At 34.2% G+C, this 24,817-nt stretch overlaps 4 protein-coding genes and 1 long non-coding RNA gene across 5 annotated transcripts; 1 reads left to right on the top strand and 4 right to left on the bottom strand.

Annotated features, from left to right (window-relative positions):
• Nucleotides 1-1,121: 1,121 nt before the first annotated feature.
• Nucleotides 1,122-2,213, bottom strand: LOC8267873 (phosphoprotein ECPP44). The gene is made up of 2 exons (XM_002510590.4): nt 1,864-2,213; nt 1,122-1,736 (listed from the first exon to the last, which is right to left on the bottom strand). Exons 1-2 carry the CDS (start codon nt 2,113-2,115, stop codon nt 1,296-1,298), a joined length of 693 nt encoding a protein of 230 aa, XP_002510636.2. The 5' UTR covers nt 2,116-2,213; the 3' UTR covers nt 1,122-1,295.
• Nucleotides 2,214-3,490: 1,277 nt separating this feature from the next.
• LOC107261502 lies at nt 3,491-5,730 on the top strand. The gene is made up of 2 exons (XM_015721241.3): nt 3,491-3,802; nt 5,145-5,730. Exons 1-2 carry the CDS (start codon nt 3,690-3,692, stop codon nt 5,350-5,352), a joined length of 321 nt encoding a protein of 106 aa, XP_015576727.1. The 5' UTR covers nt 3,491-3,689; the 3' UTR covers nt 5,353-5,730.
• Nucleotides 5,731-6,130: 400 nt separating this feature from the next.
• LOC8267874 (lysine histidine transporter-like 8) lies at nt 6,131-9,385 on the bottom strand. The gene is made up of 5 exons (XM_002510591.4): nt 8,675-9,385; nt 8,423-8,556; nt 7,250-7,677; nt 7,010-7,141; nt 6,131-6,858 (listed from the first exon to the last, which is right to left on the bottom strand). The coding sequence occupies exons 1-5, from the start codon at nt 9,064-9,066 to the stop codon at nt 6,370-6,372; spliced, it is 1,575 nt and encodes a 524-aa protein (XP_002510637.1). The 5' UTR covers nt 9,067-9,385; the 3' UTR covers nt 6,131-6,369.
• Nucleotides 9,386-11,871: 2,486 nt separating this feature from the next.
• On the bottom strand, nt 11,872-13,769 carry LOC125369196. The gene is made up of 3 exons (XR_007214830.1): nt 13,632-13,769; nt 12,845-12,936; nt 11,872-12,748 (listed from the first exon to the last, which is right to left on the bottom strand). It is a non-coding gene; the product is annotated as an uncharacterized LOC125369196 (long non-coding RNA).
• Nucleotides 13,770-22,033: 8,264 nt separating this feature from the next.
• Nucleotides 22,034-23,086, bottom strand: LOC125369208 (auxin-responsive protein SAUR64-like). Its single transcript, XM_048371118.1, has one exon. The coding sequence runs from the start codon at nt 22,622-22,624 to the stop codon at nt 22,223-22,225; it is 402 nt and encodes a 133-aa protein (XP_048227075.1). The 5' UTR covers nt 22,625-23,086; the 3' UTR covers nt 22,034-22,222.
• Nucleotides 23,087-24,817: the final 1,731 nt, after the last annotated feature.

Here is a 24,817-nt window from a genome sequence, read left to right as displayed (position 1 = left end):
TCCTACACTCATGTCCAAAGTTGCCCAATTCTGAGCCATTCAAAAGCGCCCACCCAATTACCTAATTGTTAAAGTCTTGAAGAAAATCATTTTTCCTATCAAGGAAAGTCCAGTGTCTACATAAATGCTTATCAGCATCAAAAGAATTTTCCCCAAGGGCCAAATGTTTTCCCACCCATGGAGGCAATTAGATAAGGCTAATTTTGTATATGCAGTTAATATATATAAATATATATAGATACCACAATAAAAATTATACATATTCAATTATTAAAAATAATTATTTATTTAATATTAAATATATAAAGATATATATCTAAATTAGAAAATATATTCAATTTAGCGTAAAAATAGAAATATACATCAATAATTTTTTTATTTGTTGCTACTATTCTCTTTTGTGATAAAGAGATGGAAGAATTCTGCCTAAAGAAAGCGAAAGAAAAAGGAAAAGTGATATATTACCCAAATTCTTCTTTCTTTTTTCTTATTAGGGAATTCAAATTCCTTAGTTGGCTTTATGGTAAAGATATTCTACAAATTCCCAGTCATAAGAAACATAATACTTATGTCACAAACCATTCTAGTACAGATTAAGAACTGACCAAGGGGCAAAGAATTACTCGACTATTGATTTCAAGTTATCATAGAGACACTTTTTGTGTTGGGCCAAAGTGACAAATGACCCTTCCAGCAAATAAACTGTGGAACTCCATTGGTACTATTTGTTCTTTTATTTAACGGCTTGCAGCAAACTAGTACGTCTTAATCAAATGATACATCATGTTTCCGTTCTTAATTTAAATATTTTCGAGTGCATTCGGGAATTCCTTAGTCCTGAATCTAGTCCCACGCGTCTTCAAAGACCCCACACCAAAGATGATCTGAAACATCCTTTCTTTTGATTTCTCAATCTCAATAATTCATACTTAATGCCATTAAACTTTATCCGATAGAGAAGGGTCCCTTACTTGTATCATCACATTGCAGAAGTGTCTTCGATAAACCAAACATGCATAATCAGAATTCAGAACAATGCTAATCTATTGTAATAATCAAAACTCAAAAAGTACAAACAAGGAAAACAATTTAAATCATTTAAGATTCTCCTTCCTGAAAACTTAAAATATAAACCCTTGCAAACTTCTTATATATTAAAACAAGCAGACAATGGAATAACAAAAGAAGGAATTAAACAAGCCAAAAGAAAAGATGATCATGAACATCATAGGCCACACAGTTCTATCATCATCAAAAATATCATTCTTTATCAAACACAATACTGCATGCTTTCTTTAATGCGATTCTTTCTCTTTCTCTTTCTCTTCCTCTGTTTTTGGATGGTACCCAGGAAGCTTCTCCTTGATCTTCTCCAAAAGACCCTTCTTCTCCTTAGCCTCCCCCTCATGTGCTTCTGCAGAAGCACTCTCAGCTGGAGGTGGTGGTGGTGGTGGATGAGGAGTTGCCTCTTCAGCCTTCTTGTGTTGTCCAGGGAGTTTCTCTTTTATTTTCTCAAGCAGACCTTTCTTTTCCTCGGGCTGTGGTGTTGACGCCTCAGTGTGGACTACTTCATGCTTCTCTTCATGGACATGGACTACTGGGACAGCAGTTTCCTCGTCCTTCTTTTCTTCTTCTTTCTCTCCTGATATCTTCTCCTTGATCTTTTCCTTCAGCCCTTTCTTTTCCTTCTTTTTCTTCTTCTTCTCCTCTCCTTCTCCTTCCTCCTCATCGCTAGACTGGAAATTTCCAGATTTCACATATCCAAATATGTCATCAATGAGTTCATAACCTCCTAACTAGTTAACGAACAAGCACTTAAATCTTAACTAGCAATATAACTTATATATAAAGAAAAGAACTTACAGAGCTAGAGCTGCTATCTGATCGATGAAGCTTCTCCAAGAGACTAGGTTTCTTCTCCTCCTCTTTATTAGGCTCGGGTTCAGAAACCTGAACCTTCTCTTCGAATTCAGCAACGATCACCTCCTCTTGAGGCTGCTCTTCCTCCTTCTTCCCCAAGAAATCAAACAACCCCCGATCCTTGCTCTCAACTGCTGCACTCTCCTCAACTGCATGGGTCTCATGCTCGTGGCTCTTGTGCTCAGCGTCTGCCATACTTGAATTAAAACTTTAAGAAAAGTGAAAGAATGTTGTTTTAGGACTGTAAAGTTTGAAGCTTTGAGCGTTATGCAAATGATGAATTTTTGGTGACTGAGAGTAGTGGCCTTTTATAGCTGTGATACAACACGGATCTGACGCGATTAAGAAAAGAAGTATATAAAAGCTTGATTAAGCTGCCCAATTAAGCTGCCCAATTAAGCTCCGTTTTACTTCAGTAACCGACGTTAAGAAATGAAAAAATTGTACTGCATAACGAGTATAAAATTAGTTCTACTCGCTGGAGATATATGCCGCCTGTCAATCATCGAAATGTGTCGGTCATGTAACGCTTGTCTGCTTCTCTCACGCGCGAGAGACGTAGGGAAATTAAATGGTCAAAAAAGGAAAAAAGAAAAGAAAAGAAAAAAGAAGTAGAAAAGTTGTGAAAGACACGCTGTACAAAAAGACAGTGCATGCGACCAATAAGATCGCTGACACGTGTAAGAAGAACGTGAAGGGTTGTCCTGGAATGGGACCTGGGGTTGTCGGTTTTGAGAGGTTTAATATGGAAAGACGGTGAAGGGCCCCACTGAGAGTATTGGGTGGGGCGACGTGGCGGCATCGTGGAGTCTCGAGATCTGCGACTGGTAGGTTTCCGGTACTACTCAAGCGTGATAGAGGTTTTATAATTAATTTTGTTAAAATTTGAAAGTTATTAATTAAAGAAAATTGATAGGCTTGGCCGATGACAGTTTCGTAAAGATACGTTAAGAGGACGTACATTGGTCGGTCCAGTGCTGCCTAAATCCTATTCCCAAGACTAAAAATTAGTATTTATAAATTTCATACTTAATCCGCTTCTAGTGGCCTATTTTGATTTGGCACTTGTGCACGTGTGTGTAGGCAAACTACTTGCCTATTTCATTTGTCCATTACATCGTAATAGTTTTGAACAAAGTAATTAGCCACCTCGTTGCTGTAATGCTATTGAAAAATGGCCAAGATGCAATGTGTTCTGTAGCTTAATCTATCAGTCTCGAAGGATATCCAATTGTGATAACACTTTTTTAAAATATTATACAAGTTAATATAAAAAGAAAATCATTGTTTAATAGTTATGCCCGATTGTCGAGCTAAGCTCAGCCCAGACTTCGATAAGGCTTGGGTGAGAGTGTTTTCCAATATCAAATGGGTCCAATATTCGTAGATGCAAACACCCACCGAAGGCAAGTGGAAACAACTAGCATGGGCCGAAACAGCCTTTAAAAGCCTCATTAAAATACCCAGCAGTATAACCCAACACTAATGGGCCCATTTTCTAAGTTTACGAATCTTAGCCCAGAATGATTTTATCGCGTCAAACCCGCCGGCGTGGTTTTAAAATTTCGTTTTCATTTTTTCCTTCGATAAGGAAAAAAAAAAAAAAACTTAACAGTGGAGGCTGAAAGAGAAGAGAGAGGGTCCACGCAAATCGAACAATCCGTTTTTCTTTTGGCCATTTTTCGAACTATTAATCTCTCTGCAAAATCTAGAACTGTTAATGTCCTCTTGAGGTTGCGGCTTGTACGAAGAAGGAGAGGAACCGAAAGATGATAACGCGATCGAATCTGGCAGAGCAATTGCGAGAGTATCAGATTCGATCGAAGCATGATTGGGCTTCTTTCTCCTTCTTCTCTTCCACCTCTAATCTAACTTCTTCTAGGTAATTTTTTTTTAAAATGTTTTTATTTAGATTTCAGGATCTCTATGTTTGAAATTCTATGATTACGTAATGGTTATAATTTGTACTTTTATTTGATCACCACATATCGGCTTTTTCAATTTTAATTTTGACTTCTCCTATTTTTTTTTTCCCTGTCTAGCACTTTTTTTTTTTTTTTAAATTCTAAATAGCTGGTAATTTGAGGCTTTTAGAGGATAGCTTTATAGATTAAATCAGCTATCTGTTACATCTTTGGACATCTTATGATAATTGTCTGACCAATTTGATTTTGCAATAGGACTTCTAGGGTTTTATTAATTGTGCTGGCATTTCATGTTAGTTATAATTCTTAAACAATAGATAATCTCCACCAACTTAAGGTCGTGAAATCTTAATTTATCGTTTTGTTACTTGATGTTTTACTTGTCTTGTAGTATAGGTAGGAGTGAGAGACGTCACAGTGCTTTCCAATTATTACTTTATGAATTTCATTAGCAGCTTTAAAACTAAAGACTCCAGAATCTATGTTAGTGAATCAGCCTGTAGAACAAAATAGAGAAGATAAAATATGAATGAGCTATCTGGTAAACGTAACAATATTTCACATGGTGAGTATGACGACTGTTCACTGTATATAAGGCATGGGGCTGACATAGTAAACTGTAGTTTAGGTTGAATGAGGTATTCAATGTTGGGTTTTAACATGGAATGTACTCCAATGGAGCTGATACAGCCAATCATACTTTACTTCAGTGGATGAAAGTTTGTATTCTGAAGGGAATTTGGAGCATCCGAAAGGCGTTTCTGGTAACTTTAAACATATGAAAGGAAGTTCTAAAAACAGAAAAGAAGAGAGAATCTAGTGTATTGAAAAATTACCTGGCTTTTGGGTTTTTTCTTGGGCTAGTGGCACTGGGTCGTGCACATTGGGTTCTGCTTCAGTTGTTTATATGGATTATTTAAGTAATCATGGAGGGAAACTAAATCCATTACTAATACATAATGATGCATGAAAGACTATCTATATTTCCATTGTCATCATTTTTTTGAATTTGATTACGTGAATAACTCTCATATAATCAGTGCAAGGAAAAGACTTGCCCTATGTTGGTACATGTAAACCCAAATGTAGGCAGGTTCTTTCTATAATGCCAATCACGCAGTTGAAATTATCTTGATTATAGCAATTGACGGCTTAATCATCAATTTCTTGAAAATTTTATTAGATAGTGTATATGTTATATCTCCTCATATGGTTATTTATCCACGAGCCTTTGTCTTCTTTTGTCATTACATTCGTTCCTGTTTTCTTGATGCCTTTTGTCCCTTTTTAATCTTGCAGGGTGGATGTTGTGGTATTTGTAATATGGGAACTCATCATTCTAGCATTCTTGGTTTTTTCAGCAGTATCTTTATACTTTAGGCATATGCAACTGGCCTTTATCTTAGTATGCATCACATTGCTATTACTTTTATGCATGAAAGTTACAAAGCAAGTGAGATTGGCTAGGAAAAAGAAACGAAGAATGCTTCTACCTTTGTCTATGTAAAACTATGCAAGTAATAAACCTTCTTCTGAAGGGACAAGACATCGTGTAAATTGTGAGAATCTTGACAGTTGCAGTGGGCTGTTTTTTCTTGTTTATTGGAATATGTAATCACACGGAAGACAAAATTATGAAGTTGATGAAGAAAATATGAATTCTGTTGATCACTTCGATGAGTGCTGCTTGGATTGGAATTTCAAACATTCAAGAGCAAAAATTGAGACGTCTTCATTCTATGGGGTAATGGCCATTGCACTATGATTTAGTGGGTGCAGGTGTTAAAGATATAATTTCTAATTTTGCTACGTTCTTGTAGCATGGGTCTTGGCTTCAATGAACTAAGTTCGAAAATGATGAGCTTAATTTTTTTATTTTCCATCATACAATATGTAACAGTTCAGTTTTCTTGATGCGCATTCTTAAGGTAAAGAAAAGAGAGGTTGCTTGTAATTTGTAAATGCTGGAGCATCTAGATGTTTATACATCTAGGTGATGGTACTGCAAAGTGATGTAACTTGTTCAATGGGAGAAGCCATCAGCATGGTTTAATATATTGGGAAGAACAAATCAGCTGTTTAATAATGCCGACTGTCCTTGGTCAAAAAGATAGGTTTCCATGCTCAAATTTATCATGGAAAGGACAATGGTAAAGCATAAATAGTAATATAGGGTAACAGTCTCATTAATGAGATGATCATCTCCTGAAATAACATGGTGTCCATGCTCAGTTGATCATGAAGAGAACATCGGCATGCATAATTATATGGACGATCTACCTGGATCAGAGGAAGCAAAATAGGCTCTTTATTTATATAATATTATCAGTTTGCTGGGTTGGGAGTGTTACATATCAAGGACCCAAGAATTTAATATTCTACAATTAAGAGAGTGAGAGGGGTTCTTCAAGTTGTTAAGGAATAGTGCATTGCCCCTTTCATGTCATTTTGCTTTACAATGAGCAGATTATAGTCAGGTTAACAGGTCTGCGTCCAGTGCGGGGCAGCTGCGTTCAGCTACTTCTTACTGCGGCTTGAAGAAGTGAATTTCTATTCCCATAGTCACGATAGTCCATATTGCTGCAGCGACCACAAGGATGCTAAGCACCATGCCGAACAGTCCCAGTGTCCAATTCAAGCACCAGATGGCACCATATTTATGGGGTTTCTTCATGATTATCCACATGAAACATGGATATGCTAAGGTGACTGGTAGTGCAATCCCTCCTATCAATCCTGCCAAGCTAGGCAAGAATGGAAATGCCACGGCTATAAAGAATGCCAAACACCCGAAGAACATTCTAATTACTGAGCGTAGCCATCTTGGGCATGGTTTATTCATTTTGCTTGTATATCTAAGTTCTAAATTGTCAAATACTGGCATGGCATATATCTGAAACGAGCTTAGGCAGTTAATCACAACAAGTAAGCTTGTTAGTCCAAGTAGAGTCTTTGATGTGTCATGTCCATGGAATTTGTACAAAGCGTTTAGCATCCCTCCATTTCCTGGTATCTGCCATCAATCAAAACACCAATTAATCTGACATGGGTTATAGCTGGGAGGAGAAAGCTACTCAATGGACAGAGACGTGTTTTTTATTTTTCACATGTGACCCCTGTTTCAATCACAAGAATTGGAAAATGATATATATATTTGTGCTTACCAAGTTTCCATAAGCCCAATAGCCACCAATTGCTAGTGGAAACAAGCACATTGCTATAATTAAATATGCGAACTTTACTCCTCTCCACATAGGCAGACGAGATGGCTGCTTTGCACTTGAAGGCATAGTCCCCTTCATAAGATAGATATACAAATGAATTAAGAATATGATATTCAAATTAAGGTTTGTTCTAAAATAAATGCTTACGGATTTATAATTCATAAAGATGTGTGATCTAACCTGTATTTCGAGCACAAGATTGTGACCTCTGAAAGCAAAGGCAATTATCCCAAGCGCATTGAAGATGCTACAAAGTCTGGCCGTATCAGAATTTGCTTCTGGAGGATCATGGGAGACATCCGTTGGCCTCCCTTGAATAATGGACACTACCCATATCAGGGTACAGTAGCTTACAGCTGTTACTGCTCCAATTAGCGATACTCCAGCTATTGAATTTAAGTTGGGCAGCTGAGCTATTACAATGGCCGAACAAGTGAACAATAAGTACCATTCTGTTGTTAGCAGTGGCTTCAAATTACACGTTTCTCCGCAGACAATTTGGAAAAGGATTTTCATTGTTCCACCTCCAATCATAATCAGAGTCACACATGTGCCGCCTGATAAATACATGATTGGAAAGAGGGAAAGCAATTTCCCTAGCTTTTCACCTGATAATACCATCACATTTTGACAAGAGTTAGCATATATGACATTAGATCTAATATATGTGGAATTTGAACTGCTAATCAAGTACTCAATCACTTATACGATTTGTCCATAAAAATATCGTCACCAAACCCTTAGTATCAGCTCATATTCGTCGCTGAACCTTCTAGCGACAAAGAACATCAGTGGTAAAAAGTCTTCCCAAATATTGTGACAGAAACAAAGCTCTTCACAGGGACGTTAATATTCTCACAAGTCACGACTATAATTCAAGACTAATAGTGAATTTTCTTGGACTATTTTTTTCTTTCACATCATAAAACTCCAGGATCCAGACTTTTAGTGAGGTATATTATTGGCAGATATTAACTAGTACAATGACATGATTATGAGGCAGTGGAAAATTTTAAGACATGTCGTAGCAGTGGGACCGTTCTGCTGATTGACTAGCAGTCTCCTTGTTCTATCAGAAGTTGTGTTGTTCGTCAGGAATAAAAAGAGTCTTATGTATTCATTTGCTTTGCTTTTCTTCGAACATGGAAATGGCTTTAATTCACATGTATGTGCAGTATTAGAGCAAAAAAAACGTAAACCTTTCTAATAATTATATCAATCCACCTGAGTCTTCCTCTAAAGTCTACATCATTATAAACTAAAAGCGTTCAGGTATGCATGAATTTTAGTTGATATATATGATCATAGTACTTATGCTATTTATAGATATAATAAATAGCAGATGAAGCTCACCAAAAGCTGCCATTGATAGTCTAAGGTATCTGCTATAGCGCATTCCAGACTCAGATTCATGTAGCTGAATCAACAGCCATAAAGTATATAGCTGCCACATAAAAATTAGAGATAGACTTACAAGTCCCCAAGTCCTGCAACCAGAAGAAAAAACACAATAACCAAAGTTGTTATGTATTAAAATTTTTGTACAATTAAGTCCCTTATTTTCTTTTTCCTTTTCAATAATCGTTTAGAGATCATTATGCTTACCACCCAAGGGTAGTGAAAGCTAAGGGAAGAACAAGGGCTTGCACTCCAATGCCAGAACTGAGAGTATGAAAAGCCGAGTAGTAAGCATTACCGCTCCTAGACTCCGTTATAGGAAGCCATGCTTCTTGGGGATCAAGCTTGGTGAAGTGACCAACTTCTTCTAAGTAACATTGCATGCTTGTAATTGCCTTCTTCACGGGGCTCGCTATCGGAGTCATCAGACGGGAAGCTAATGGGCTTTTAGGGGTTTTTGGTGCTATATCTAATAAAGGTGACCTTGCCATTGAAGGGCAATGGAGTTGAGATGGAGGAGCAGAAATTACGGTGGAAATGCCTGCATGTTCCCTCCAAGTGTCAGGGCTCATGTTCAACTCTATTGCCTCTCCCGTCATCGGCCAACACTGATATGTATCGATATAACTTTCCCCGAAGATTCTAGTATATGAAATAGGTGAAAATGAAAATTCTTTATAACACTATGAATATCTTAACTAGACAAAGATTGTGAAATTGCTTATAAGATAGAAGGACAAGGTGAGCACCGAGAATATATATATAAGGTATATATGATAGGGAATTGGAGGTGGACACTGATGTGCGTGCTGAGTAGGTGAGTTTTGCCCTATAGCAGAGCATGGGAAGATACATATAAAGTGGAAATCATTATGTGGCGGCCATTATGCTTACTCAATTAAACATAATTCTACTACGTAAATTCGGACACTTTTCCAACGCCCAGTCTCCAATGTAAAGACTTTATATTCATTTCATATCATCATCAGCGTATGCAAACCCCCCAAAAAAGTAACTCAGAGGTAGAGAATTTTGTCCAAATTACCTACAAATTTACATAACATGTAGATGTCGACCATAATCCTATGTAATAATTTGAGTGTTTCGAAAAGACCGGTAAATTTCTTGTCTATGTAATAATTTTATTTTTATTAAGATATTCTTATACTAAATTGAATATGAGAGAGAGTAATCTCTGTTTGGACCAAATTTGGGTTTGTCCATGTTATTTTATTGACGTACTTAGCAGTGAAAATGAGGAACAGTAAGATGACGGTAGCGAGTCTTTGGTCGCTTAGGTCACCGTTGCCATCTCATTACATTGGAGTATTCAAAAGTTGTAAAATAAAACGGACGCCCTAACTTTGCTTTATTTCGCTTTCGTATGAAATTGCCTTTTCTTTCAATAATTTCTTCCAATTTGTCACCTGTTGCATTTACATATCAATTTGCATCTGCCAATCTCATTCTCTTTCTGCGAAGGTAAGGTTTCATTTTCTGGTGGTGCTCTCTACTTCCATCCCAAAATGCAACATGGTTGTTGTCTTGTCTTGTTTTAATTTCTCCAATGAATATCATTCTATTTTATGGACCCTTCATTTACTTTTAAACGTTAAATAAACAGTTTTATAAATTGTTATTAAAATAATGAAAAAGAGTATCAATTTTATAATCATAAAAAAATTATTATTTTATGTAGAATGATACTTTTTTAAAAATTATTTAAAGAATTTTTTTATAATTTTTTAATGTGAAAAATTATAATTTAATGAGAACTTGGCTGATTTTATGTAACTTGTGAAAAAAAATTTAAATTAACCAAAAGTGATAACTTTTTGTAATCATAAAAAAATTGGCATCTTATAAATATAGATAATTTGTCTATATTCTTTCATAATTAAAATAATTTTTTGAACTTCTTTTTAGTTAGGCTTATTCTGCACAATCAACAACTTATGAAAAAGTTTCTAAGTTAATGAAAAACAAGATAATCTAAATTTTTTTATTAATTTATTTATTAATAAGTTACATTCCTAATTAAACACTCATTCTAATCCTAAGAAATAACATATTAATAATAAATTAGTTTTCTAATTAGAAAATGGTCAGTTTTCTAATTAGAAAATGATTACTCTAAAAAAATAGCATATTAATTATATTTTAATCTTATATTAACTAATAAATTAGTTTTCTAATTAGATAATGATTCTATTTATAAAAAATAATAATTTTTTAAATATTACATTCACTAACAAATTAATTTCTAATTCTAAAAAATGTAATATCAATTATATTAATAGTATTGATCTATACAATATTAGAATTAATAAATGAAAATTTTAAAAATAATTATTATATTATTGTACTAATAAAATTTAAAAAAATAAAGACATTTGAAAATAATTAGTTTACTATTATTTGTTAAAATATTATAAATTTAATATTAAAAAACTTATTAAGTTACATTTATAAACTCTATTTTATAATCGGAATAATAATAATGGTGATGCATCACACAGTAAACCACTAGTTATTTTTAGTTGTAAAACATAAATCTGATCCCTAATGAAAAATGACAATATTTTTGTTATCTTTCATAAAAAATTTAATTGCATAATCTTTTTAATATTGTTTAACATGTTTTAGCAATTCTTTATATCAACATAATTAATAAAATCTTAATTTTTTTAATAAATGACTTGTCATATTCATGTATTCCTTATGAAAGAAAATTGATTACTCTATTTTTAAAACAAAACAACCATTTACCATAACTCCCTAGAATCACCAATCCATCAATTCTCTTGTTAGTTGTGGTATTTAGAATGAGATGTATTTTTTAATAATTTTATTATAATGAAAATTAATAAATAAAAATAAGAATATATTTTTTAATTTTTTAGTATAATATATCTAGATTTAAATTAGATCATATAGCAGATAGAATTTTTATGAGTAGTAAAATATTCCTTCAAGAGTTTTAACACATGTACAGATCCAAGGTCCGGATTTGAAATCTTAGTTAAGCTAGAAAAGACTTATACCATCTCATTTACATATTTTTGAAATATATATTTTTAACTTTATTAAAATGATAAAAGTATTTTATTTATACCATCTCTAAATACAGTCAAATGTTTTGCGAAGAAAAGGGAAAGAAAAAGATGGTGAAGGTTCTTTCATATTTCGGTAGTGGCAAAAATAAAGAGTCTGTTTGATTTGTGTTGTGGTAGTGTCTTTTGTTAAAGTAGCTTTATAGCTTTGTTTTGTTTGGTTAGGGATTTGATTTTCAACCTCATGCATCTAATTCTTTTGCAAAGAATTTGATTTGTTTTCTTCTTCTTTTTCCAAGCTTTTTTTCGCCTAATGCTCTTATATGCTTTAGTCAAGACAACGATGGCTTTTCCTGATAAAGCTCCACTGCCATTCGATGAAAGTAGACAATGACTTAAAACGTTAATTAGTAGTTTAATTCATTAGATTAGAAGACAATAATCCATTTCCTAAACTGGCTGCTACGATATTAGAAGGCAAAGTGTACGTGATTAAGATAACAAATAACATTTGCAACGGCAATTATTTCTCTTTTCTTGATGGGACTGTAAAGTGCAATTTGAATTATGAAAAATGAAGCCTAATTAAAAACATTAATTTATTTATTTAACATGCAAAACATATTTCAGAATTTATCTCGAAAGAGAATGATAACAATAATTCAGAATTACTTTATATAATCAAAATGAAAAGAAAAGAGCATATTGGAAGAGTAAAAGGGAAAAAACGAAGCCAACAAAACACTTCAAATTTAATTGAAAAACTCCTACTCAATATTTCAATCTAGTAGTTAGGCTTAAAAAGAAAAAAAAAAAAAAAAAAAAAAAAAAAAAGGAAAGCTAGCTAGTACCCAATTCAGCCGCCCACATGATTCCATATTTATTTGGTTTCTTAATCTTAAGCCACATTAATTAAACATGGATAAGCAAATGTAACCGGCACTGCAACTCCGACCCTATTCAACCTACCAACCAAGAAAGGTATGGCGCCACCGCTAAGGAAAAAGGAAGCGCCGGTATCCAACACACAGCACGAAAGAATTGACCGGGTGCCACCACGTACGGGGCAGGGCTTGTTCTTCCATTTGTTGTATCTTGACTGAAGTTCATCTAATCTAACACTGGCATCCCATAAATTCGGAATGCGGTCACTGCCTTAATTATCACTAATTAAGCTGCTTTCTTGTTATTAATTAGAACAGCTTGTGATAAATTGCTGTTAGCATCCCTCCATTTGCAGGTATCAGAAATAATTATATTAATTAGTGAATACTGTAACAATTTGGAAAATAGGATTAAAAGAAGGGTTTTAAGGGTTAATTACCTGCGCCCATATGCCCAATATCCTGCTATTGCAATGGAAACACAAGTACATGATACGTGCGATGGTTTCCTTTCATTTGAAGGCATTGTTGCCTGAAAAAGAAAAAATGAAAATAGCACACCCCAATGAACTTTATCATTCTATTTCTTTTGTCCTAAATCTACGTGTCATACATTTGTTTGAATTAAAAAGCCAAAAACTTTGCACTGAGACTAAATTATTAGAATTTTAAGGGGGCCAGGCCATTATCTTGTCATTTGATAACACATATTGGAGACATTAATAAAGTACTTCCAATAAGAAATATTAAACTAAACCCAAAGTTTAAAAATGAATATTTAATGATTAGTAAATAAGTAATAGTTTATTCCTTAAACATTAAAGACTTCAAAGATTATACAGACAATTAATTCTAATTCTGGATTAATTTTAATTAATATGAAGCACTAAAATTTAGAGGTAATAAAATAAATTATTATTTTAAAGTATATTCTAAAAACATAGAAAATAAAAGAATAAAAACAAAACTTTTAAAATCGAAGTGGCTGGCTCCACATCGTTTTTAACAACCAATGAACCGTTATGGGCTTGCCAAGGCCCATATGTAGTTATATGGAGTTGTAAAAGCCCATTTGATATTTGTGATTAATCTTTTTAAAATTTAGTTTTGTTACTAATCGATATATATTTATTAATCTTGTAAATTATGTATTAGATATTTAATATTAAAATATAATATATATATACGTGTCAATTCCGAACGAAAGAAAAAACAATATTCTCTAACCTTTCACTCCAACCTCAAAGCCGAACAAATAGCAATGTTGGCTTGCTCTTTAATTGGGTCATAATAGGATACAACATCAAGCTCTTCCTTGAGTGACAGACACTAGCCACATTATGGTACAGTAGCCTGCAGCTGCCGCAGCTCCGACAATAGAGACGATATCTTCAACTCTTAACCGCTGCTTAGTATCGGTTCAACTCTTTAGCTGGACCGTGCAAGTTTAAGATAGACCAACACAAATGGTGGCATTCTCTCCAATGGATCAGGGACATTACCATTTTTTTCAGAAAATATCAAAAGTGTTTTCTTTTAGAGAGAGAGATATCAAAGGTTGGATTTCTATTTTGTAGGAGAAAATGATTATCTCGCCACATATATTATAGCTGTGCGTATATTATGCTTGACAAGCACTTTGTGCATTACCAAATGATTTAATAGTTTTTTGTTTTCATTTTTATGCAACTTTATTGGGTAATTGTTTTCAACGAGGAAAAAGTTAAGGATTAATGTAAGGATTATTAAGGAAACAACATTTTAACACTTAGTTAACTACTAAAATAAAATGTCAAAATATTTTATTAATTTTATTCTGTTAAGCTCTTGAATTTTCATTTTATTCTATTGAATTCTTATATTTTTATATTTTTTTATTAAACATTTCTTATATATATTTTTAAAAATTTTATTTGTTTGATTGAACTCTTGTATTTTTATTTTTATTTCTATAAAAATAAAAATAAAAGTATAAAGAGCTAAATGAAATAAAATAAAATTTAAAGGGTGCAATCAAATAAAAACAAAAAAATTTAAAGACTTGAAAATGTATTTTGCAAAGTAAATGGCAGATGGCTATGCTTGGAGATCAGTACGAAAAATCACTTGAATTTAAATATTTGCATATGTTTATAACCGCATTTTGTAATATTAAATGATTTAACAGAAATAGTCATTTCCAAGAAATCAATATTAACAAGGAATCAGTTTGCTCAATATGAATAAAGTCCTAGAGAATCTTGACAATGTAAAATCAAAAGCTAACTGTGGATTGTAATTTGATGACAAGTCAGCCCTTGAAATACTTTAGTAACTGAAGAGATGATGCAAGCAATGCCCTTCTCTAGTTCATGAGAAACGTTTCTTTTAGCAACTGAAAGAACGTAATCCAGGAATTCTCCATCGCAAGGCAAAGTGATAGGACCATCTCTCGGTAACCCAAACACTTCCTCTGACTTTTTAAGCAGCTCTGTGAAAATGCTGGTTCGCAAATATGCCAAGGGAACAACGTATCGTTTCCTATCTATAGAGTACACGACAAAGTGACCCTTACTGGCCACCCTATGCCAAATACGCCTTTGAGTTGCGACGGCAATAAGTTTTCTTAAGCTGGTCATGGAGATGTATATGTATTAGTTTCTAGTGTAAAAATAGTAGAAGTTATGAACTGCAGAAAAGAAGAAAGAATCAAGATTTTATATATAGCAAGGAAAAGAAGCAGTGCCATTAATATTGTTTGAAACATATAACCAAAGCACGTGTGCTAAAATTGGATAGAAATGAAGGTTACTCGGGACGTGGGTTTGTTTTGGAATTTCTCGAGCATGCATGAGTTTGGTGCGGAACTATGGATTCCACATGGAAGTATACTGATACATAGCTCCAACACAAATAATTGTCACAGCCAAAAGGAAAAAAAGAAAAAAAGAAAAAAAAAGCAAGAAGATATTATTGCATGATTATATCCATTTAGTTTTGGGTCAACTTATCACGTTAGAGGCCTTTGAATTAGTTTTAAGCAGGAGACGGGAAACCGATCGCTTTTATTATGTGTGAAACCTTAACTAACCCGAGAGATTATACAGCAAAATGAGGTCTTTTGATGATCACAGGATTGTCAATGTATGCGAAATATATCTAGAGAGAGAGAGAGAGAGAGAGAGAGAGAGAGAGCTTGGACGACTATTGAACTGTTGCGGGTCAATATTTAACAATACTTGTGGCAGGTTGCATGAGTGAGTAGAAAACATGTGCAAATGGCAGCAAAAATAACCAAATAATAGCTAATGATAAGAATCAATGTTTGGGATTTTGGGAAATGGGTGATGAATTCTTAATTCCCTCCTGCAAGAAACAGACGTGTGTATGTAGGTAAAAGCAATTTGCACGTAACTGTGGGCTGGCTTTGGTAGGAGAAGATTATTATATGTGTATACCAACAAAATGCATTAATATTTGTACAGTTTCCATTTTCAGTTAATTCCAAAATGCATCCTTTGCCCCATACCCTTTTGAGTCTAATCGCAACCTAATCTCCCAACTCTTCTAATCCATACTTTTCGACATTTTCTATATTATTTTCGGGAAAAAGGCTAAAAGAGGGTCTCGAATTATGTATACTTTTTTTATTTAGATAAATTCTTTTAGTTGTTTGCTAATTGAATATGCATGAGTTTATAATCATTTACAAGTTATTGCCCTGGAAATTAAAAAACAAAAATTCATTATTTGATGTCTCTTGTCAGTTTTATTTTTGGTGTTAGAAATATAAATTATGAGTTAATTGCACCGCTGGTACTAAACCTTTGCACTTTTTTTCCAAATGGTACCAAACCTTCAATTTATTTTTTTTGGTACCACTTCTATTATTTCTGTATCTTCCGCCAGTATCAAAAAGGAATCTGGCACTTATTTGCTAATGTGGCTACCGGATTTTGAATTGATAACATATCACTTGCCACATCTGTTGCTAACTCAACAAATAGTTATCCAACTCAGCAATTAAAAACAACTAGTTTTTATTTCCTATTTATAATCCTAAAATCCAAATAAATAACCCTAAATCAGGAAAATTCTCAAATTATGAAACCTAGTTTTTATTATATCAATCGATTTACTTTCTGTAATAATCGATTTTGTAGCTTCCTTGTTCTTTATTGTGTCGTATTGGATTACAGTGTGTTTAGTGTTGGAGTTGAGCCACTGATCTATATGTGCATGGTGACTTCGTCTGTCGAACTGAAAGTGAAGTTTTGCCAAAAACAACTGAAAGTGAAGCTTCGTCTCTCGAACAGAAAAGAAATCCGAGCGCAAGTTTGGTTATGCTCTGTTATAGTAAGTTTTGGGGATGCTGTCTTAGCTTACATTGATATGTTTTGAGTTGTAATGAAGAACCTTCTTCTTGTACATATTCTTCATTTGTTATTTTATTAACTTAAAAATGGACAGTGGTGAATCTAACCTTACAACTGAGCTGCTGAATGAGTACAAGAATTGATTAATTTGCTAAATTCAAAGCTGCAGAAAATGAAAAAAGAAAGAAGGAGCATGAAGTGCAGAATGGACCTGTCTAAGCTTGGCTGTTATGGTGTGGCTAGGATTGTTATTTTTAAGATATAGCTTTACTTAAAGATGTACTTTGGATACGGTAGTATTTACAACTACTCTTACTTATGTAATTTACTGATGAATGAATGAAATGATAAATGAGTATTTGGTTTCTACAGTAGTTGATTAATATTGTTTCATTTAAATGTTACTGTTATGATAAATATGCACAGACATGTCCTATATAGAGCAATCCTCGCAACAGACAAATTGAGTGAAAGTAATTGTACTTTGTTGATTACTTTAAATAATGAAATGTTTAAACAAAAAGTGAATGGATGTGGAAATTCTGTCCACATGAACCCTACACCCAAGGCTGTCAAAAGCCATTACAAAAAATGAAATTCTGTCAAAGGACCACATGTTAGGTCCACACATATATTAATATATTAACAACACAACAACCAAAATAAACATTATTTTTTAGGGTTTCCAATTGTAATTCCTTTGTTCTTTGCATTTCCTGAAGGCACCCAAGCTTTCTTCTTTATTGAAACACTTCCATCAATCTTCTGTTTTCCTTTATCTTGTTTTGTTATTGTGGTAACTCCTTCAGCCCCAAGATCTTTGCTCAACAACCCTGGGGGTTTGAAAGTCTTTTTTTCCTTAGCTTCAGTTCCTCCTTTCTGTGTTTCTGAAAGTCTTTCAATGGCCAGATCTGGTGGCAGCTCACTCAACAAATCATTAATGCTTTTACTCTTCTTGCTGGTAGGCTTTGAAGGTGATGTAGTAGAGTGAACTGCAGGTTTTTCTGATTCTTTTGCTAATGGTGTTACATTGAATAACTATATAATAAAGTCTTAAGTTAGCAAACAGTTGACATTACTGAATAAATATTATAGGTGACATATTACTTACCTGTGACAATGGTATTAGCGGTGAAAAATTATCAAATGTTGAAGTTGTCCCTAAAGGAGCTGTGTCTGTAGAAGCTACATTATCAGGTTGGTCATCTACATTCTGTGCAGCAGTAGTTGCAGCATTTGATTCCTTTTCCTTTTGCTTTTTTTTTTTTGTCTTCCTCTTCACCTACAATAAGAAAGAAAGAAATTGAAGGGGTATTATATACCAATTGGATATAAGTAATCAATGTTTGGTATCAATTGAATATAAGTTACCAATGTTTGGTACCAATTGGATATAAGTTACCAATGTTTGGTACCAATTTGATATAGTTTGGTACCAATTGAATATAAAAGAAGACAGTTTGGTACCAATAGGGTATACTTACAGGCATAAGTAAATGAGAAGAATGGCATACTTACACGTAGTTTTTCCCTCCTTGTAGAAGCACCAGCACCATGAAACCTCTTGTTGTGGCCTTTAGCACCACAAACTGTGCATGTCATCACAGAGCCCTTCTTGGTGACCTTACCATTTCTGATCAGATACTCCATCTCTTCTTTCTCTAACCTTCTCTTTCTAGCAGGTTTGCCTTTTCTAGGTTTTATTGGTCTGGGGGGTAAGACTGGTGGGGCAATTGCCTTGGGCCAAAATTCTTTACTGGTGGTTGGGTTAATCAAATGGCTATAGCATTTTAGATATGTTTCAACCTTGTAGAAGTCATGTATATAAAATTCAGGGGTCTCATTATTATACCAAATTGCACATACAACATAACAACAAGGTATTCCAGTTAGATCCCACCTCCTACATGTGCATGTCATTTCTTGTTTGTCAACTACAAACTGTCCTCCTGGGCCAACCACTTGAAATCTCTCACCTCCAGACCACTTTGTTGTAAACATCCAGCAAAATTCTTTGGTTTTTTCTAGTTTTTTCAATATCTTAGGGCAGTAAGCAGATGCCACTCTTTTCATAGCATCCCTGTTCTTATGCATCCTCATCATTAATTTTGTTCTTATAACCTCATTCATAGCTATCACACCCTTGTTTCTAGCATCTAAGATAAAATTGCTAAAACACTCACATAAGTTGTTTAACAACATGTCACACTTAGCATCAGTCCTAAAATGAGATCTAGACCAGTGATGAGGAGGGATGCTATTCATGTAGTTATGTCCATGATGTGATGCTGCTGCAAACTTCTCCATTATCCTTTGAAAAATCTGGACATAACTTGCCTTAGCAGCACCCCACACAAGTTCTTTTAACCCTAGACTATTAAATTTCTTCCTAAGATTATTATGCACATGTTTAACACAAACCCTATGTTCAAAATTAGGGAATAGTTCTTCAATGGTAGGAATAAGACCCTATTCCAAAAGAACAACACACAATTAATACCATTATGCCAAAATATATGAAGGAATAAAAAAGCAAATTGTGAAAAGTATTTACCTTATGCCTGTCAGTCATAAGCACCCATTGATAACTATTTGTTATCCCCACATCTTGAGCCAGCAGCTCCAAAAACCATTTCCAGTTCTCCTTATTTTCTTTTTGCACAACATACCATGCAATTGGGTAGATGCAGTCATCTGCATCTAAACCAACAGCTGTGAGAAGTTGTCCTCCAAATACTTCTTTCAGCCAACAGCCATCCAAAGATATGAAAGGCCTGCAAAACTTAAATAATTCCCTCAATGCAGCAAAGCACACATACATGATGTTAAAAACACCTTCATTCAAACTAAAAACTATTGTGCTTCCTCGATTACTTCTCAAGAGTTCTAGCTTGTAATCATGAAGGCTAGAAAGTTGTTCTGTCTCATCACCATTGATAAATGTCAAAGCAACATTTCTTACTCTCCATGCTTTCAATCTGGACACTTTAACACCACAATCTTCTTTTACAACTTGTATGATCCTTTGAATTACCCAACTGGGATCAGCTCTGAACCTTTCAACATATTGTTCAGCTATCCAATTGGCATTAACATGCCTATTGTATGCCTCTCTTGAACAGTTATGGATGAAATCAGCTGACTTTATCTACACTGTTTGTTTGTCTGAGTTCAGCAGGTAGGCCCAAATGAAAAACTGGCATCCTTTCTTACATTTTGCCTTGCATTTCTTCTTTGTATTTGGCCCAAATATAACCTGGTTTCTGCTTTTGATTGATGAGCTCTTCATAGCATCCTTGAATTGTTTGAAGGAACTGAAGAGCATTCCAATCTTGAACTAGGGATTTGACATGTCAGTCTCTTCATTAAACACAGGCCATCTCTGCTTCCTTGAATCTGCATCGTTGTGTTCAGATGAGGAGAATGACACCAGCTCATCTGATGGACCATAAACTGTTGCATCTGTTTCTTCAGACAACTCCTCAGTAGGTTGCCTAGCACTTCTAGAACCAGATGGTTTGTCCCTCTCAAGCTCCTTATCAACAAACTCATCAAACATGGCATCATCATCAGCATCTTTATCCCTCAGGTCATAATCAAAGTCCACAAACTCACTGTCCTCTAAATCTGCATCACTATCCTTACAGCTGCCATCATCCTTATTTTTCACAGCCTCCACCCCAGCTTCTGCCCCAACTTCTGCCCCAGCCTCTTCCCTAGCTTTTTCTTTTGTTTCCCACTTATCCCTACTAAATATATGCATTAATTTAGAGCCCTCCACAGCCATTGCCATTTCTAAAGCATCCTTATCAGTTTCAAAGCTTCTCAACCCATCACTTATACTCTTTGTAGGATCCTTCCACATAATCAGCTTTGTTTGAGGATTCAGTCCTAGCTCTCTAGCCATTGAATCAATTTCTATCCTGGATATCTTATCTAAACTATAAAAATTCACAACTCTTATATCCCATAGCTTAGGTTCACCTCTAACATCAACTCCATAATCATGCCAATACAAAGTGAAGTATTCAGAATTAGGCACTGCAAAATAAATTAATTAAACAAATGTGAAATAACCACACACAAGCAGTGTTTATAAACAAACATCATCAACATTCTTTGCATTTTTAAAAATAAATTAGGAAAAACCCTAGCCCGTGCATTGTTAACTTCCAAATAAATGCAGCATGCATTACTCAATGAAAGATGCAAAATAGCTTTCAATAACCAAAGAATAATTATCGGTCTGCTTGTACTTACAGTATAGTAGTGGATCTTCGGTTTTCTTCCTTACTCTCCAGTCGAGTGTCATTGTTCTACAATGTCGCAATGTCTAGGTATGAAGAAGAAGGTCAGAGACGAGAAACGATAGATTCAGAGATTGTTGACAATGGAGGTGGAAGTTTAGCGGTTTGCGTTGATTTTTGAGGTTTGGTACCAACGGTTACTTTTGGGTTAGCTTAGAGGAAGAAATCAATTTCATTATAATTTTTCTCAATTTTTTAGCTCAAATTTAAGGTAATTAGTTAATTGCTGACTAGGATTAAGTTGTTGAGTCAGCAACAGGTGTGTTATCAATTCAAAATCCGGCAGCCACATCAGCAAATAAGTACCGGATTCCTCTTTGATACTGGCGGAAAATACAAAAATAATAGAAGTGGTACCAAAAAGAAACAAATTGAAGGTTTGGTACTATTTGAACAAAAGTGTGAAAGTTTAGTACCAGCGGTGCAATTAACCCTATAAACTACTCTTTCAATCTCATATAACAATTTAAATTTTTGGGTGAAATAGTATAAGCATAAAATTTTGTTTGAAATGATGAATTTGGACCCTTGCCATTTACATGTTATGCTAAATGTGAGTGAAGATATTAGAAATTCTGTCCAAACCATTTCTCATGTTATTAGAGGTATGAAGGCCAGTGATAAACGTTTTACTCAAGCCATTTGCCATAATATCAGAGGTTGAGATGATGAATTTAGATTCCGATAGATTTACATGTCATTCTAAGTGTAAAGAAAGGCGTTAGAAATTGTTTTGCCTAACGTTGCTAAGTTACATAGTTCTTACCAAAGAAAAACTAAATGTATAATTTTTTGAAAAATAAACTTAATAGAAAGATTGCAACTTATTAATGGAGAAAATTTAAATATGATATTGAATACCTAGCAGCTATCCCAAAGAGGCTCGACGTAGTTATTTGTCGTCTACAAGCCTGCTTTTGTTGAAAAGTGAGACTGGTTATACATTTGAAAATGCATCCTCCATTCCTTACCCAAAAAGAAAATGCATCCTCCATTTTAATTAATAAATAAGCAACTTTACATACATAATTATAAGTCTTAGGGCTAATGATTTTCATATACATACAATACACTTAGAATATCAGAAAGAAGATTGCGAGAAAGTTCGAACTGATCGAATTAGTTCTTACAGAGTGGAACCGTTAATTGGAGTGCCCTATTTTCTAATTGAGAATGTTAACTCCTCGGAATCAGTATGTACTTGTTTCACCAAAGAAAGAACGTATTCCACGAAAACGCCATCGCATGGGAATATAATAGGTCCACTGCCAGGCAATCCAAATTCCTCCTCAGACATTTTTAGGAGCTCTTTGAAGATGTCATGGTTAAGATACTGCAGTGGCACTACAAAACGCTTGTTGTCATTGCTGTATACAACAAAATGACCCTTCTGTGATACTTGAAATTTGCGTCTCTGATAACCGTCACATGATGATGGTGGTGATGATCCATTTGTTGTTGATGATGATAAGCATATTCTTCTCCTGCTCCTCCTCTTAGTAGAAGCTGCATTCTGCCATTTACTTGCAATCTCAATGACTTTCTTAGGGCTTAACATTATGAGAATTTTTATGGGATATGTTGCTATTATATTATAGGCAAAGATTTTAGCCTGCAAAGTAAAGGGAAGTGGCCCCTTTTATAGATGTATCGTTGTGGATCAAAAAGAAATAACATTTAATTTGTGCATACATTTTTGAAGCAGAGACATGTGATATTTTTACAGGTGAGGAAGTTTTGGAGGACAAGTCAGATATTATCATGCTATCGTAGGCCACACCTCAATTTCTTACCACAACCAGCAGCTTTCGGCTCTAGCATGCCCTAACTTTCTGGTGTTAAGTTGGGCCCTTCTTGTATTTTGAAGCAATGAAAAATAGAAATTAAGTAGATTAGTCCTTTACCCATTTCTGATGTGACCCAGAAAAATCAGCTAAAGTTGGGCCTTTGGCCCCTACAAAAACAAGAGGAAAACAATTAGGTGGACTTAGATCACTCACTCTCCCTTCAATTCCGATGTGACTCGGAAAAATCAGTTAAGAAATGGTTTTCCTTAGGCAATCTGCGTATTACACTCTAGACTTTTCCTTGAAACGAAATGATAAAAGTATATGCAATACACTAAAAATAGCTAGCATAACAGTTTTCTCTAACAGAACTGTAACGTCTTCTAGTTTTCATTAAATTTGTCTTGTATTTTATGAGAGTGACAATCAACAACTATACTAACACGAACTCACTTGAAGGTTTATATATATATATATATATATATATGTATGTATCGGAAAAGGATTGGGATTGGTTTATGGAAAAACAAGTGCCGAAGCGTAATTGGAAAGAGAAGCCTCAGATCCGAAGGCACGAAAGAATAACCCAAGCAGTAGCAGTATGCAAATATGCACTAAAGTAATACGTGCACACTGCAAACCCCATATAATATCACATCCGCAGATGAGCCTGTGGGGAAGAACATACGTGCCTGGCCCATGCATGTTAAAGTTGGAACACAAGCACCACAGAATTTGGAAATGGAGAAAGACACAACTGTAGCACTTTTTAACAGCAATAATTTTACATTTACACTCGCTTTTTGTATTGTGTCATTTTCATAGACCAGCTTATGTCTGGGAAGGATGGCCGTATGAGTGATAGTGCTATTACTGCGGATAAGAAGTACAGATTTTCTGTCTTGCCGATTTGCATATTTTACTTTCATTGTTAAATACTGTGATTTTGGATCTTAACTTGGAAAAAAAATAAATCCTGAACAAAATCAAGAAACATAGGAAAATCTCTTACAATTAATTCGTTTTCCTTTCCTTCTTTCGATCTTTTCAACAAACCAAAAAATAATTTAAAGTTGACTAATTAGATGATGGGACGTATAACTTTGTCATCTGGTGCAAAAGTATGCAAAGTGTTGGTTTGGTTGGTGTGCACCAATACAAAGCCATGTGAGACTATATAAAGATCCAAGGTTAGGAGAAGGGGCATGTTTCGTCACTGTGCTCCATAATATCACCGCAAATTTATCCGAATATCAGTAACAGGGGCTTCTGGTCTTGTAGGTGCAAGTTATAAATTTACTGCTTTTGGGCTAAGTCTGCATTAGGCCTCTTCGGATAGGCTGAGATAATTGATGGTGGCCCATGTTTCTGCTTCTAAGGCTCGAGGATTAAGACTTACTTGCAGTGTTGCACCTCTGTAGGTCGAAAAGAGGAAATGTGTCAACTCATATGCTAAGCATCCTCAGCAGTTTAATTTTTTGTTCGAATTTATATTAAAAGTTATACATGTTCCAACACCATTGTTTATTTATCTATCTCATTTAATTATTTAAATAAAAATATATATTTATCGTTAGATTATTATTTATAAATACCTTATTTTAATTTTATATAAATAATAATTTAATTTCACATATAAAAAAGAATAAAAAAAATAAAAAACAAAAGTTGAGATTTAGATTTAGATTCTTAGAAAGATAAAAATATAAATTAAGACATTATTGAAAACAATTCACTCTCTATTTTAAAAGATAAAGGAGAGCTAAGAGGATATATTAAATCATAAAAAATAGTTTTAACTACGATATATTTATAAAAAAAATTTAAATATATTGTGTTTCAAAAATCATAAAAGAATTGTCTTTAAACAAGAATATTTTTACTAGAATATACTATTTATTGGTGATATCATAGTGTAGGTCCAATTTATTTTCTTAATTTAAATACTACATAGCAACTATAGG

This window comes from Ricinus communis, chromosome 2 (assembly GCF_019578655.1).
Source record: "Ricinus communis isolate WT05 ecotype wild-type chromosome 2, ASM1957865v1, whole genome shotgun sequence".
Classification (NCBI taxonomy): domain Eukaryota; kingdom Viridiplantae; phylum Streptophyta; class Magnoliopsida; order Malpighiales; family Euphorbiaceae; genus Ricinus; species Ricinus communis.
The sequence above is the reverse complement of the archived record's forward strand: the minus strand, read 5'-3'. Positions and strand labels throughout refer to the sequence as shown.